The 17,259-nt window shown below is 34.3% G+C and overlaps 1 protein-coding gene across 5 annotated transcripts in view; it reads left to right on the top strand.

The window, feature by feature from the left end:
* LOC132703895 (rho GTPase-activating protein 100F) overlaps positions 1-17,259 on the top strand; it is a 254,191-nt gene that overhangs the window by 112,344 nt on the left and 124,588 nt on the right. For all 5 annotated transcript variants that reach the window (XM_060673411.1, XM_060673412.1, XM_060673413.1 and 2 more), the window contains one exon: positions 4,696-4,779. In XM_060673411.1, coding sequence (XP_060529394.1) covers positions 4,696-4,779 — 84 coding nt within the window. The remainder of the gene's footprint in view (positions 1-4,695; positions 4,780-17,259) is intronic.

The raw sequence follows: 17,259 nt of genomic DNA, 5'->3' as shown, positions 1-17,259 counted from the left end.
AGGGCTAATAAAAAATTTTGCAAATTGGTCAAGAAAAAATACAGGAAGTTGTGTTCGAGATCCTGAAATAAGTATTTCCACAAAATTGTAACCTGACTTGAGCAAATCAAATGGCTGCGGATCTATATCGAATCTGCCTTAAAAGAAACAGGACGAGTTGAATTGTTCATTTAATACAATAAGTTAAACTCCAGAATATTTTTCCCAAAAACAGTGTCCTGGATTCTAAACGTGTGAATCCCGAGCTCACCTTATCAAAGGACACCGCAAATATGGATGTGCTTGTCCGAGTACCCTTTGTTGAGGTTCTCGTAAGCACACATCACTATCGCATAGTTCTCTGCCTGAAGTATATTGCCATAGACCCCCAGGCACATATATCTGTGCTCTAAGAGAGCTACCATATACACTAGTTTCTGTTGCAGTGTTTGTTTTGGAGCCGTCCGTTAACTATACGAGCCCATGAGGCACAAGTATATTTTCTCCCGCACGGAACCAGTCGTCCTTTGTAGGAATGCTCGCTCTTGGCTGCAGTTTGGCTTCTGTTAGAGTCACTTCCAAGCGGTGGCCGCTGAGTATAGACCGGAAACGCTCCTTGTTGTGGAGCGCCTTCTCAACTCAACAAAAACGAAGTCAGACTGATCGCCCGGACGTCTAGTCATGGTGCACACGTCCAGCCTTCGGGATAAAAACAATTCGTATTCGCCTCCAGGACACTGGCATATATCTCAGGGTCGAGGATGAACGGATAATTTGATACAGCGTTCCAGTTATGATATTTCCTGAAACCTGATTTAAATGGATCAAACATATTGATTGCCGATCCTGAATTTTTCGTGAGAGATGCCCTAGGGTTTCCAGGGTCTTATTCGCTTCTACACCACCATTGATCAACAGCAAGCCGGGGAAGTGGCTCTGGAGCAGGTTCTTCATATTAGTCCGGTTTTCGTGTAGGAGCTATTAGACACCTCAGGGACCTCAGTTCAGCCCCACTTGTTCCCAACATCTTCCTTAGTCTACAGACTGCCCGAAAATTTTTCATGCCACCACCGATTTTTTTCCAGAACATCTTTTTCCTCCTTTTGTGTGATTGTTATTTGTAATATTGCTATATTTCCATTATAACCGAAGGATTTATAAGAGCATAGTCTAATAATCTGGCATTGGTAAACTGTTCGATGGTCGTTGATTTTTTCACCAATTGTTTAGGTCTGTTGAGCAACGTGGAGTTAAAGAGAAAAGGTTTGTCATTATAATAAGTACAAGTTTTTGAGCTAGCATAAATTCACTGAATTGATTAATAATTACACTATGGAAACAGTTAGGTTGTAAATATAAAATAAAATAAATGCTCAAGTTATTTTTTACATACATACACAAAGAGGGAGTTACAGATATTCTACAGTAACATATGAACGTCAATTAAGTACAATTTCAATTTTGAAGCTATCAATGCTCGCATAGACGTTGCAATGTACTTTTCTCGAAAAGGAATTGCCGAATATTTTTTTACTTTCTCGGTAGGAAAGCACTGAATTATTTCTTTGAAAATATTGCTTACGGGGCCAACTGTTTTAGCAAAAATTCTGCTATCAGTATTCCCAGACATAGGTATAACTTATTAGGTATAACTTTGTTTTTCTTTTTTATTTTTTGAAACGGAAATTTTAATATTGTTCTTTTTCTATCTGTAAAGCTTCCTTCTGTTCAGTATCTTTTGAATTATTAGCCTCAGAAGCTGTACTTGGTGTAAAATTCGAGACAAATGATCCCGAGGAACTAATGTGTTTACATTTGGCAACTTAATGGCAGGTAAAGCAATATTTGTAGTTGCAGAACATTGACTATCCACATTTTTTTTAATATTAATGTTTATATCTGCCTGCGATATTCATTGATGCGTAGGGTCGAGTTTTATTTCTCCTGGGTCGGTTTTTGTTGAATCGAACTTGCTAGAACTTAGCCGTCTTTATGTCTTCTTGGCAAGCAAAAATGTGAACTTTTTTTTTTCATTTTTTTGCTGAACTCACGTCATTTTCGATTCCATATAGTGGAAAGTAGTTTTAAAGTACCTTAAATTTTTAATTAAAAAATAAATATGGCAGTCACGTTAAAATGGTCTTCGTAGTCAGTTAATAAGTCAGTCAATAAGTCAGACTGAAGAAACGAAGCGATTCCTATAAAAAAAGATGGGAAGGCCTTAATCCTGTGTCAAATATTCAATCAAACAATTATTTTGAAAACGAAGAAAGCAACTTTCTCCTGTCAGCGATTACCTATAAATAACAACTAGAAAAAACTTCTGCTAAAAAGCAAGCAGTAGGTTTAATTCGTTGTTTTTTTTATATGATTGTCATAAATTTGTCTATTGTGAGGTATTTTAATATTAATCTAATGTATTTGTAATGTTTTTATTTCTCACATTATTCATAAAATTATTTCAGAATAAAGCAGTGAATGGCGTACAATACCAACAACGGTTAAAAATTTAAGCTTAAAAAAACAATGTCTTCTTCCCTGTTGTCCATTTATATAAGAAAAAATATTAATCGTCAAAAACTATTAAAAACAAAAGAAAGCTCGTTACTCGTTTTTTTAATTTTTCATTTTAATCCACCTTAACTTCAATTCACTTATTACATCTCTTTATTAACAACTCAATCCCTTTTAAGAAATACTCTTTTGGTTTGTCTGCAAAATGAGCTAAAATAGTCTATTTTAATTCAACTTCGTCGTTAAACCGCCGTCCGTAAGTCCTTTTTCAAATATCCAAACAAATAATAGTCGCTGGGGGGCTATATCTGGACTATAGGGAGGATGATCTATCTGTTGGAACCCAAACTCTAAAATGGCAGCTTGTGCAACACCAGTATTATGGACAGGTGCATTATCGTGCAAAAGCCGCACGTCTCTGGTCAATTTTCCTCGACGTTTTCTTTAAAATCTATCAGAAGAATTCTTTCACAATCCCAAAAGATTGTGGCCATCACCTTTTTTGTTAACTGGCAGACTCTGAATTTTCTTGGAGGTGCTTCACCCTTACGACGCCACTCAATTGATTCTTTCTTCAATAAAGGGTCATAATAGAGAACCATAGTTTCATCTGCCGTCACAACAGTTTTTATCACAGGCTTCGGTTCCGACCCACAGAGTTTCAAAAAAGATCGCGCACACTCGACACGGCGTTGTTTTTGAATAGCCGAAAGGTTTTTAGGAACCCATCTTGCACTAACCTTATGCACTCCTAAATGATCATGCAGGATTCCACGAACACTTGTATCAGAAAGCTTAGTAATTTCTGAGATTTCCTTGACCTCTAAACGTCGATCACTCAATACCACCTCTTCCACAATCGCAAAAATATCTTTCGTTATGACCTCCACTGGTCGACCAGTTCTTGAATCATCTTCAAGGGATTCCTGCCCCATTCAAAAACGTTTTGCCCACTCTTTCACTACAGAATACGAACGAGGACTTTGGCCGTAAACACCATCCAGCCTTTCTTTCATAATTTTAGGTTCTAACCCTTCTTTTGTCAAAAACTTTATGACTGTTCTATACTCATTTTGCGTTATGTGCAACATTTCGTCGGACACGTCTTGTTTAAAATGCTATCAATAGAAAACTATTTGACGCAAGACATTTTTCGCAGTCTACTAAGATATATATTTGAAAGAAGACAAAGTTTTATCGTGATACTGGAACTGCATCTATGTCAGGCCGGGAAATTTTGGCGCTAACCTCGTATCTTCAAACGGAGAACTGAAATTTGTTTTAATGCTTTGTGGTTTATAATGAAATTGATGGGGATGTTCGAACAATTTTTTTAATAAACGTAAAACACAACTTTTTATTATTATTAGTTTTTATATTTTATAACTCGTAAATAAACAAAGTTCTCCCTTTTCGATATATGCAGGAGACTGTATGTAATTATGGATGTGTATTCCTCATAAAAAAATTTAAAAACAAATGAACTATTAATAAACAATTATTAAAATTGTAGTTATAAACGTAAAACGAAATAATGCAAAAAACTTAGCTAGTCACTTATAATTGAAGGTTACAAAATAAAAAGATCCTTAGATCGTTATATCTAAAACAAAACCGGAAAAAATGACTTTAAAATGTGAGATATCGAAGACCGAAGTTATCGCAATAGCAGACAATCTTCAGGATTCCCTACATGAATTTTTCTGTCGAACAAGCACAAGCTTATTGAAATCTTATAACTGATTTAAATAAGGAGCTCTCCGCACACTTTTTGATTTTAAAGTTATAGCTTAATTTGCGAATTCTCAGAGGAACCTGGAATTTTATGACTCAGCTGGTCAATTACTTCCCTTGTGATGATAAGCGATTTCTATATTATTAAGCCCAACGGCCGACGTGTCTACCAAATTGTGATTCTTTATCAGAGGTTCAAAAAAACAAACAAACAAAAAGTTTTTAGAAGAGTATTTAAAAAAAGAATGTAAGGCACAAAACAGACGTGAATAAAAATAATAAACATGGTTGTACTATTTAATTTATTCTTTTATTTATTTTGATCACTCATTATTTGAGTTAAAGTCTATTACGGGAATGTTTAGAATTCTAGAATAATTAAACTTTATTAAGTAATCTAATTGGAACTAATTATCACATAAGACTACAACGAATTCGGTAAACTCATAGTGAATGATATTGTTTCAGGTATCAGGAATTAGCAGTGAAATATTCAAACAGATAGAAGCTATTGAAAATGATCACGACGCTTCTACTGCAGCTGCATTGGAGGTGAGTAAATATTTACTGTACCATCAAACTTCTTCAAAAAGAAAATAGTAAATTACATCAAAATATACCGTTTTTCTTATAGTGCAGCGACCGTTTAATGATTGTTCATCCATACCACGGTTTTAGATTTGACTTTCTTCTCCTTCCAAGGCCTCTTTGTGTGACGCATGTAGTAGATGCTTAGAATTATATTCGGGTATTTATTCATTTCCTCTAGCACTATTGAGTTTTTCAATCTATCCAACCAGGTGATTTATAAGGGTTTCAGGCGCATGATCAGCGTGTCATCCATGATTTGACGCCATGAAGCAGTACACGTAACATCTATTTATTTTTATTCGCAATTTCCGTGCTAATTATGCTCGTGCCTTTTCCATTCTAAATTTTATTTCACTAGATGGGTCCCATATACCGCCCAAATATTTCAGCCCCCCAACTCGTTCCAGAGATGGTCCAGCCACAATTGAATTGAAAAAATGAATTGAAACATGTTTACAATGGACCATATATTTTGTTTTATTAATATTTAGTTTACCAAAAACTGGATATCGTCGTTGTTATTCTCACTGATTATGTGTATATGGTGTATATGATGTTATCAACAATTTTCCCATTTATGATCGCTCCTGGTATGCTGTCGGTCATGGCTTCTAAAAAAAATTATTTAGAATACAGAATACAACCTTGGCGCACCGGCCCCTTTATCAAAATCTTCTGCCCGATTTTCTTTCTCGATGATAGGTGTATCCTTAGATACGTCCGGGCACTCAAGTCCGTGCCTCTCATGGTGCTGCTAATAAAGGAATAGGTATAAGGGTTATACGATAAAACTCTTCTCGCCTTGTGGCTATCAAGGCATTACACACAGGATGAGCCAGGCAATAATAATAATATTATTATTTTCAATGAATATACGTCAACGCAAGCTAATTATATTCAAGCATAAGCTACTGCAAGCGTACTGTACATATACACAATTCAGCTCTGAATCAGCAGGCCAAACACGGCCCTCGTTCGCAGACATTTACGAATGCCCATCTTCTACAATTGTTTCTACCAATTGTCTATATATTGTTGAAGAGCTCTGTTATTGCTTCTATTCATTTATCTTCTAACAATATATATAAACTAACAATATTTTCTTGCTAATTCCATCTTTGCCTGGCGCTTTTCCGATATTTGCTAGCTCTTTTGACTTCCTCTTTAGTAATTGGTGTTGCAGTGTGCACCATAAGTCTTAACAACCTTGTAAAAGTATTAATTTTATTTTAGGGATTATCAAGCAATCGAAACCCTAATCCTACACATTTCAGTTCCGTTCACTTTTGTAGCTTAATTATAATCTATTAAAATGTTTTTAATGCTTAAAAGCTTCATAGTATCAAGCATCCTGTATTGAAACGTGGTAGAAATTGTTATAGTTATAGTTGTCAATACTTCTGAATAAGAATTCGTTGCCAATTCATTATTTAAAAAACCCCTCTCTAAAATCCAAAAATACTCAAATAGACAGATCACTTTAAAGCACGCCATAGGTAAGAATCTACTGGACAATCCCACGGCCCGTAACAGTCGAAACCAAGGGTCATTAATTAATTCGTATAATTCTTGTGATACCTCTTCGATGCAGTGAGCCGGTGCCCCATCTAGTTGGTACCAAGAGTTCTCAACTTCCTGAAGGCTAAGATGCTCGAGGAAATCATTTACCGCTATTCTTAATATTTGAAGGAATGGTTCATCGTAAATTAAAAACCGTTCACCTTAAAAGTCTAAGGTACCTACAACCGTGGAATACCTCGTATTTATAATGATATAAAGATAAATAGAATCATCTTTAATTCTTTAATGTTAAATTATAAGAAATCTGCGTGATTATCTGTCACAACTTTCAACTTCAATACTGAAAACAATCAAGCCGTGTGAATGATAGTTGGGAATGCCAGAAAATTATGGAGTGTATCCAAGATTTTTGTACGATTTTATGTACGATTATCGTTGCAGCAAAGTTATCATGGACTTAATTTTGTCATTCCCGTTTTGTAACTTTGAACAGCATAATTCCCAATAAGCAATCTGGCTTTCGTCGAGCTTAACACATCTGTATTGGTAGACATTTTAAATAAGATCATGCATAACCGCGATAAAAATGCCAATTCACTTCTCGTCCTCTTGAACTTTAGTAAAGAGTTTGATACTATTAGCCATCCTTTACTGCTAATCAAGCTTAGGTATTTTGGATGTTCATCTAGTATTTCCAAACTTTTTGGGAATAGCTTTAAAAATAGAATGCATTGCGTCCCGGTTAAATTTGAAAGGTGAAATTACGTTAGAGTGTCCGCGGGTGTACTTTAAGGCTTTGTTCTAAGTCCCTTATTATTTTCAATTTACATCGCAGATGTGGGTGAATATCAGTTAGCTCAATTGCAGCAATAATCAGACGACTCCCAACTACTCATGTCATTCAATATTGGCACTCTCCATATATCGCAAAATAATTTTAATTCAGATTTAAATAAAATACACGTTTATGCCTTCAATCACAATTCAATACTCAATCCTGTAAAATCGCAAGTTTTACTTTTTGCTGGCAATAAAAATAGTGAGGAGTTCATTGATACCTATATCTCTCTCTTCTTCTTCTTTTGCTTTTGCCTTGTACTCTGTAGTCAGAAATGTAGCTGGGAAGATGAGCTCCAACTCTCATGATATCGTATGGGAGTTACGTCTAGGAAGTCTGCTCGATCTTGGGAGACTATCTCTTCCCATTATCGGCAGTCTGTGGTCTTCCATCCGTTCAACATGGTCTCTCCATTCGCGCCTTCTGTTTCGGAACCATCGTACAATGTCAAGGACATCGCAGAGTTCTCATCTCTGCTGTTCGGATGATTCCTTTTGTTGTCGAGTTCTCCGCTCTTGTTTCTACAGTATATGTCATAGCGGGTCTCACACAGGTTTTATTGATGCGAGTTTTACCTTATATGGTCATATGTTTGTTTCGCCATATTACATCTTGTAAGTACCCTGCTATTAAGGCTACTAAGGCTATTAAGGCAATTAAGGCTGGTTGTTTGGCATTCTACTTCTTTTTAGAGATTTCTGCTGCTCGTGACGCTGATGCTTAGATAATTAAAATTCATGACCTGCTTTACATGTTCATTGTATATGGACAATTTACTTCTTCTGCTCTTTTTTGATATCGAAACAATGTTTTCGAAATGAAAAAGCATTCTCTGTAGGTTGTCCTCGTTTTCCGATATCAACACGGCATCGTCCGCATAGCAGATTATCTTTATTTCTTTGTTCCCTAGTCGGTATCCCTTTCCAATCTTCTTCACTTCAGATATAGCTCATCCAGTCTGAGTGCGCGCTCTTTTTCTTGAGAAGTCTCACAACTCAAGGAGTCCTACGTGGTCAAATGCTATTGTGAGATCAATAGAATACATAAACGCTGTTTTATTGTATTCTATAGACTTTTCATCAATCTGCCTGATTGTAAAGATTGCATCTATTGTTGACCTATTTTTTCTAAAGCCTTGTTGCTCTTCATATAGCCTACGAGAAGATACTCAGTATTGAGCTTAACAGAGCGATTCCCCGATAGTTCGCTGGATCTTTTATGCTTCCTTTCTTAAATATTGCGATGGTTATGCTTTTCTTCCATTCAATTGGTACTTTATTGGTCTTAATTATATTGTTAAAGAATACGTGCAGCTCCTTTGACAGTTCCTCTCCTCCGTACTTCAGCAATTCGTTAGATATTTCATCTTCTTGCAGACTTGCGGTTATTTACTTTGATGGTTGTTTGTTCAATTCTCTTCTTAGACATGGCCCATGATTCCTGAGGAATGCTAAGGTTTTCTTTCTGAATGTGTCAGGGCTGTAGAGTTGACAAAGGTATTGTTCCCAGTCATTGAGTGCAATTTTTGTTACATCTACTTGTTCATTAATTGTTTTTTTCCTATTCATTCTAAATCTTCCTCTGGCCTCCGTAAAGGTCATGTTTCATGTCTGCCGAGAACTTTTCCCAATGTGCTGTACGACCTTGTATTCATCAAGTGTTAGGTTTTGTGATCTGTATTTCACGCATGCTTTTCATTTTTTATTTGCCAGTTGTCTGCCTTCATCTGTGAACCATGGTTTAGTGTTTGGTTTGGTAGATTTGTTTGAAAATCCTCTTCCTACAGCTTCTTCGGCGGCTTTCAGAATGTTTGATTTCATTCTTTACCAGGCAGTTTCGACATTATTAGTTTCTGTAATTTGATTAATGTCTATTTTGTCTTTGAGTCTTTGTTGATATAGTTTTTTTACTGATGGGAATGTCAGTGATTCAATATTAAGTTTGCTGACTCCAACAAGTGTTTTTTTTTTTTGGTACGTTTAATTTCCATAACTATTTTAGCCAGCACTTGTCAATTGCGCATATCTGAATTAGTTTTTCCCCGCTTTCGTTATTAGTTTCTTCATTAAGGCGATTTATTACACCAGGTATCACAGTGTTCCCAATTTGCGCATTGAGGTCTCCAAGTATTATTACCTCGTGCTATCTTGGGATATCATCTAACTGATGGTTCATATAGAATTGTTCTATGTCATCTTTCGGTTTGCTGGTATCCGGAGCGTATACACAGTTATCAGATGTGTGAGTTTTGACTTGTGAAAACTGATGGTCACTTGCAGTATTCTATCAGAGATATATTTTGTGTCAGAAAAGTTATTTTGAAACCTTTCGTGTAAGAATAGTCCGGCACCACATACTGCTTTTTCGTTCTCGTCTTTGCCACTATAGATAAAGATGTGTTCGCCATATTTTGTGTCGCCTTTGCCTTTCTTTTTGGTTTCTGAAAGTGCAAATATTTCAACATTGTGTTTTTTTTATTTAAAGCAACACCTCTTGATCTTTGTTGTTCATGGACGTAATGTTCCAGCAGCCTTTTCTGTGCCGGATCGTCAAGTTTTATTCCAGTCCTTTCGAGGCAGTAGTATATTTACCCTAAGCACTTTCGTACCCTCAGGCAGGTCGCTATTCTTACTCGCAGACAGAGTTAAGAGCCGACGTGCGTTTCAAACGGTAATACGATGTGAAAGTTTACGCACAAATTTTTTGCTCATCGGCCAGTGGAACAGGATTATTACACTTTTGTCGAGCAAGTGTAATGCAGAATTACGATTGTTTATATATAGTCTGGCATAAAACGGTTTGATTTGATTTCATTTGATTCGATATGGTCGGTGAAAAAAGTACACCGTGTATTACATAGTATTTTTATGACGAATACAACGATGTTCGATACAATATATACGATATAACATTCGTTATATCACAAAAAAGGGGTTTTATTAAATATTCAAGGTTTTGGTTTAGTAGGCGCTGACATAAGAAATAAAATAAAAATAAATATGAAATAATAGCTAAACAAGTAAATCACGGAGTTATTTGAAGTTAAAACTCTTAATTCTTGAGATTCCTTACTCATCCCAGTGAATAATGAAAACACTCCAGAAGTGTGCCACTTCCTTTGCCAATACTTACACAGTCAAAACATCTATCGACTGCAACTTGCAAGTGGTCTTACAAGAGGACTTAATAAACCCATAGTATCAATTCGTTAATGTAGTCAAATCGGGAAATGACAAAAGAGAATTTACACTATATCATTCTTTGGTCTAAACTGCGAGGTACTGAACCCGTCCCCGTTGAAATGCTTTCGGAGAGTGGCTCCTACATGCATCTAATCTTCTAAGAGGTTGAGGCTATCAGCAACTCCAACATATATTCGCCAGGAATCAGAAAGTGTCGAAACTTCGGATAGGACGAAAGGAAGAAAAAACTCTAGAGTACGGAATTGTTGAACGCCTCGTAGATTCCGAATATCAGGAAGTGGTAAAAAACTTACCCATCATGTCGTTTGTGATTTTCGAAGTTCAGTCAAGCGAAATCCGCCTAAAACGTCGGTTGCAAAAAATAATCAGATTAACAGGTTACTGTTGATTTAAATTGCCCAAAATATACTCAACATACCTTGATGGACAAATTCCACATAGTAAAATTTAAGATTTCCAACAGTGCCTTCTTGACAGAACTTCTACTGTTATCGTCAGGTCAAAGATAAAATCAAAGTCGAAAAGTGAATGATATATGCGATAGGTGAGATTCAATATTGGTTCGTTCCCGACCATGAAATATTAAGAGTTTGATTGAACACCAACTCTTAGTTAAACACTAGTTAATCGTGGTTACACCAATAACATTAACTATCCATTAATGAATTATTCAAATCCAGCGAGATGTCAAACAACATAACCAAAAGTGTTTTCGGAAGATTAATTAAATTATAGAATGAAAATTGATGCTTATATTAATTAGATCGCCTTGAATTGAAGTCTCAGAACTCGACAAATTCTAAATTTGAGCCGGTGAAATTTTTGCTTTCTCAAAACAAAATGCGCAGTACATTTTTTTTAACAGATGTTTCCGAATTTTAAGTTGCAACCAACAAATACATTATTTAATTATTCTTCATTGCTGGTTTTTTTCTTGACAAAATTGGTTTCTACTAATTGTCCAAAAAATTTTGTAATGTGTTGTCTTCAATCTGGGTATTTATTTAAATCCATACGTCCAAACGAAACCTCTCAACGGATTTTTGGCGTGTTTTCGGAAGCGACGGCATTTTATTTGTTTTTTCAACAGCAAGTTGTTAATCTTTAAAATTTTGCAATTTTTTTCTATTTAAAACATCTTCCAAAATCCCCGCGATAGACATCTTCGTCTTGTACACACTAACACCTTTGAAAATATTATATCGCTAATTTCTGAGAGCGCCAAATCAAAGAAAAATACTTTCATTTACCAGAAAGCTTCCTAACTTTCCTATTTCTAAGTTTCTTATTGATGTTTGACTTGCCATTTGTATTCGTATTAAGTAAATATCGGTATTTCGAATGATTGTCGGAACTGGCAAGTCATTCGATCTTGTTATTTATTTCATGCCAACTTTCTTACGGCTTGGTGTGTTTACTTTTCGAAAGTTAAATGCCAACTGGGTTGAGCAAACAGTTATCAAAGCCTTTCGCTGCTTAGTAAGTAATTGTGTACTAAAACAAACTCAAGCATTTGTCGGGTTAAATATTTAATACCGTTTTTAAGACAATTAGACTGGTCGGCTTATGTTTAGAGCATTGATTCGTTTAAAATATTTGAATAATTCTTGTAGACAGCCCAAGTCGATTATTAAAAAGATCTGAGTAGAAACTTCCATTAGAATGCCATCAATCATTGTTACAATACAATACAAAAAATGATATATATACGGTCCCAATTTCAACTCTACAAGTGATACAGATAATTTGTTGGTAGTGCTATCAAATATTCAGCCGTTTTTTCCGCCGCGAATGTTGAGTTTTTAAAAAGCATATGAGGAAGGAAAAGTTTTGCATTTGCAGGTATTTAAACGAGTAAAATAGGATTTCAGTATTGTTTAATAATGGTATCGATAAATTGTCCACGATATAACGGTAAAATCGAATTTTAGCGATATTTACCATGGAATGGCGAAGAAATTTATAGTTACAAATTCAACTATATCTAAAACATACCTGCCCAGTATATATATACTTCGGATCGAAAATTATTAACCCTCATCGAAAATTTTGCTAGAGATCATGGGGTTTTCTTAAAATTAAATATTTTTTTAATGCCTAATTTGGTAAAGAAGGTTTAAATTTTTACAGAAAAATTTAATTTTGATAAAGTTCATGATAAAATTTTTATTATACGATTTCTGAAAACAAACGTTATAAGGTATAATCGAATTTTTGGCATGGGTTGATATGGGAACCACCAAGGTATAAATGGCCCCTCTACACTATACAAGTGTATAAATAAATCATATAAAAAAAATAAAAAAGGCTATCAAATTTTCTGCAGTTTTTCCAGGGTCAAATTTTTAAAAAGCATATGAAAAAGGAAACGTTTTGCATTGGGGGTGGCGGTAGAGGATTTAAAATTTGAATTCAGTACTATATGTTGATAATATGTCAGTAACATTCAATTTTACCGATTTTTAGCGATATTTTTAAGTATTTTACAATTGCAAAACCAAATATATCCCAACAATAACCTAATATGCTTACTACGCTTATTGCAGCGCGATCGAAAATTATTGACCTTGAACTAATTTCGTTATAAAATTTTCCGTTTTTGAGCATTTTGAATATACATATCTCTCTAAAAAACACCAGAGAGAAATTAAAATGTCATCGGCAAATGTGGTGGTAAATTTTCGTTTTCTTAACAGTAAGTTTGTAGTAACCTTTGTGCATTTTTTTTCTAAGTTGTCTCTACGGTTTTTAATAGTCTCGTGATAGACATTCCTTTCTTAGACACACTAAGCGATATTTATCTGGAAGGACGAAGAAATTTACAATTTCAAAACCAGCTATGCCCTACCTATGCCTAGTTTCAGTGGCCAAAAAGTGAAAGTTTATTGGACCGAGCCCACTCAGTGAAAGTACTCTTGTTATAGTTGTCATTGTCATTCAACTCTTGTCAAAATTTCCTCCTTTCAGAGAGGTGCCTGGCGGTAGAGTTTGGAGTTATGGAGGCAGGTGTGAAGTCTCGTTACGAGGATAGAAGTTAGGGATTGCGATCAGATTAAAATAAATATTTTATTAGAGCAACATTTTAGCGGATCATATTTTTATTCAAATTAGCAATCCGCCAAGTGTGAAAATAATGCCAGTATTGGTTACATTTGGACAATTACAATTGGGATGTTGCCGAATGACTTAATTCGTAACAAAAACCAATCTCTCTTTCGATGTCCGATAAGATAAGACTTTTTCGACCTTTCCCTTACTTCGATAGGATGTTGCATTATTCAAAAGGCTTTAAAGCTCGACTTATCACGAGGAAGTCGGGCATATAAGGATCGTTTACGCGGCATTAATTTTGCGAACTTCCAAACGAAAACTCGAGTAGAAATGTCGAGACAATTTTTTTTTTGAGCGCTTTCGATTAGGAAAACATTAAGCAGTTTTCCAAGAAGTTTTTTCAAGAAGACACAATTGATAGAAATATCGTTTCGGTTACTAACCAAAATTTTAAAACTTTAGTTTCGAAATGAGCAAATTTGAAAGAAAATTATTTGCGCCTATTTAATTGTATTAAAACTATTTTCCATCAAGTACATTTATTTTGATGTTTTTTTGTGTTGTTTCTTCTAAAAGTTGCATAATGCATCGACCACGTACCATTTGTTCACACCAAAGAAGTCGCTTCTATAGTAGATAGTTAAATAAATAAATAATATTTAGTTAAGAATGATACAGTAAAGCTCGGAGTTATATTCATGAAATTACTGAAAATATGCGCATATACTGTGTGTGTGATAAACATTTGAATCTTTTGGAGATACAGCTTATACAACTTTATTTTTTGTAATACCCAAAAAAAAAGTACACTCGAATGTACATATAATGCCATTTCATTTTTTTTTAGCCCACTGAATTACGTTGTTAATTGATGAGATGAGATGAGATTCAGCTGTCACACATTCTCTTATGACTTTAATTTTTTCCGGTTCTTGATTTTCACCATTTTCATCGCTTTGACTGTGGTCTTCAGATTCTTTATCCGGCAAAATATTTTTATTCCAGTGGTCTAGATCCATGGGGTTAATGTTAACTACAGGATTGAAAGCTTGCATCTTTATCTTCATTGGCTAATGGCGAACGTATCAATAACCTAGTAACGTGAAGAAAATGGAACCATCATCACTTTTTATGTATTCAGGGGGTTAGATGACTTAATTCGTTGTCTAACAATGGGACAGATTTTGATTGCAGACGAACGGTGTCATCTTAAACAACCTGAAACAAAACCTTAAATCACAAGCATGAACAGCAAGAAATGGACAAAATCTTGACAAAAATTAATTTATAGGCATCGAAATTACACAGATAGAATAAATAACTTCTTTAAAAAAGTACTTTTAGAATTTCTACAATTAACAGGACTTCGTTTTTCTGTTTTTCTTCCTGGAGCTGTTTTTTCCTCGCCAGCTACATATGTTTTTCAAAGAAGAAGCTTCCAATATATGCCACTTTTGTCGGCGTTGTAAATCTGATCTTTCAACAGTTGAAGATCTTTCTTTTCAAAGGTTCAAGAAGCTCAGTCTGTGATGATAATTTTTCGCCTGAAATCTTTAATGTATTCCTAAGAGCCATTTAGAGAAAACAAAAATAAAATTTTATACGAACTTTTGGTCTTAAAATTCATTAGGGAATCATATTTCTATATATTATTTCTATTCTATATATATATATATATATATATATATATATATATATATATATATATATATATATATATATATATATATATATATATATATATATATATATATATATATATATATATATATATATATATATGATGACACTATATTCCGGGATATCATCCGTTCGCTCGTTGAACTCCGACTGGAATCCTGCAGACGTTTCGCCAAAATCTCACTTGGCATCTTCAATGCTCGCGCTCCGAAAACACTTCGAACACTGTGTTCGAAGTGTTTTGGTTAGCATTATATATATATATATATATATATATATATATATATATATATATATATATATTCTCACGTATTGATTCACGGATGGAAAAATGTGATGACACTATATTCCGGGATATCATCCGTTCGCTCGTTGAACTCCGACTGGAATCCTGCATCCGACTGGAATCCTGCAGACGTTTCGCCAAGTGAGATTTTGGCGAAACGTCTGCAGGATTCCAGTCGGAGTTCAACGAGCGAACGGATGATATCCCGGAATATAGTGTCATCATATATATATATATATATATATATATATATATATATATATATATATATATATATATATATATATATATATATATATATATATATATATATATATATATATATATATATATATATATATATATATATATATATATAGAATAGAAATAATATATAGAAATATGATTCCCTAATGAATTTTAAGACCAAAAGTTCGTATAAAATTTTATTTTTGTTTTCTCTAAATGGCTCTTAGGAATACATTAAAGATTTCAGGCGAAAAATTATCATCACAGACTGAGCTTCTTGAACCTTTGAAAAGAAAGATCTTCAACTGTTGAAAGATCAGATTTACAACGCCGACAAAAGTGGCATATATTGGAAGCTTCTTCTTTGAAAAACATATGTAGCTCGCGAGGAAAAAACAGCTCCAGGAAGAAAAACAGAAAAACGAAGTCCTGTTAATTGTAGAAATTCTAAAAGTACTTTTTGAAAGAAGTTATTTATTGTATCTGTGTAATTTCGATGCCTATAAATTAATTTTTGTCAAGATTTTGTCCATTTCTTGCTGTTCATGCTTGTGATTTAAGGTTTTGTTTCAGGTTGTTTAAGATGACACCGTTCGTCTGCAATCAAAATCTGTCCCATTGTTAGACAACGAATTAAGTCATCTAACCCCCTGAATACATAAAAAGTGATGATGGTTCCATTTTCTTCACGTTACTAGGTTATTGATACGTTCGCCATTAGCCAATGAAGATAAAGATGCAAGCTTTCAATCCTGTAGTTAACATTAACCCCATGGATCTAGACCACTGGAATAAAAATATTTTGCCGGATGAAGAATCTGAAGACCACAGTCAAAGCGATGAAAATGGTGAAAATCAAGAACCGGAAAAAATTAAAGTCCTAAGAGAATGTGTGACAGCTGAATCTCATCTCATCTCATCAATTAACAACGTAATTCAGTGGGCTAAAAAAAAATGAAATGGCATTATATGTACATTCGAGTGTACTTTTTTTTTGGATATTACAAAAAATAAAGTTGTATAAGCTGTATCTCCAAAAGATTCAAATGTTTATCACACACACAGTATATGCGCATATTTTCAGTAATTTCATGAATATAACTCCGAGCTTTACTGTATCATTCTTAACTAAATATTATTTATTTATTTAACTATCTACTATAGAAGCGACTTCTTTGGTGTGAACAAATGGTACGTGGTCGATGCATTATGCAACTTTTAGAAGAAACAACACAAAAAAACATCAAAATAAATGTACTTGATGGAAAATAGTTTTAATACAATTAAATAGGCGCAAATAATTTTCTTTCAAATTTGCTCATTTCGAAACTAAAGTTTTAAAATTTTGGTTAGTAACCGAAACGATATTTCTATCAATTGTGTCTTCTTGAAAAAACTTCTTGGAAAACTGCTTAATGTTTTCCTAATCGAAAGCGCTCAAAAAAAAAATTGTCTCGACATTTCTACTCGAGTTTTCGTTTGGAAGTTCGCAAAATTAATGCCGCGTAAACGATCCTTATATGCCCGACTTCCTCGTGATAAGTCGAGCTTTAAAGCCTTTTGAATAATGCAACATCCTATCGAAGTAAGGGAAAGGTCGAAAAAGTCTTATCTTATCGGACATCGAAAGAGAG

Source organism: Cylas formicarius, unplaced genomic scaffold, assembly GCF_029955315.1.
Source record: "Cylas formicarius isolate icCylForm1 unplaced genomic scaffold, icCylForm1.1 PGA_scaffold_6__28_contigs__length_40554024, whole genome shotgun sequence".
Taxonomy (NCBI): Eukaryota; Metazoa; Arthropoda; class Insecta; order Coleoptera; family Brentidae; genus Cylas; species Cylas formicarius.
Note: the sequence above shows the minus strand (reverse complement) of the source record. Positions and strands in the feature narration are given on the sequence as shown.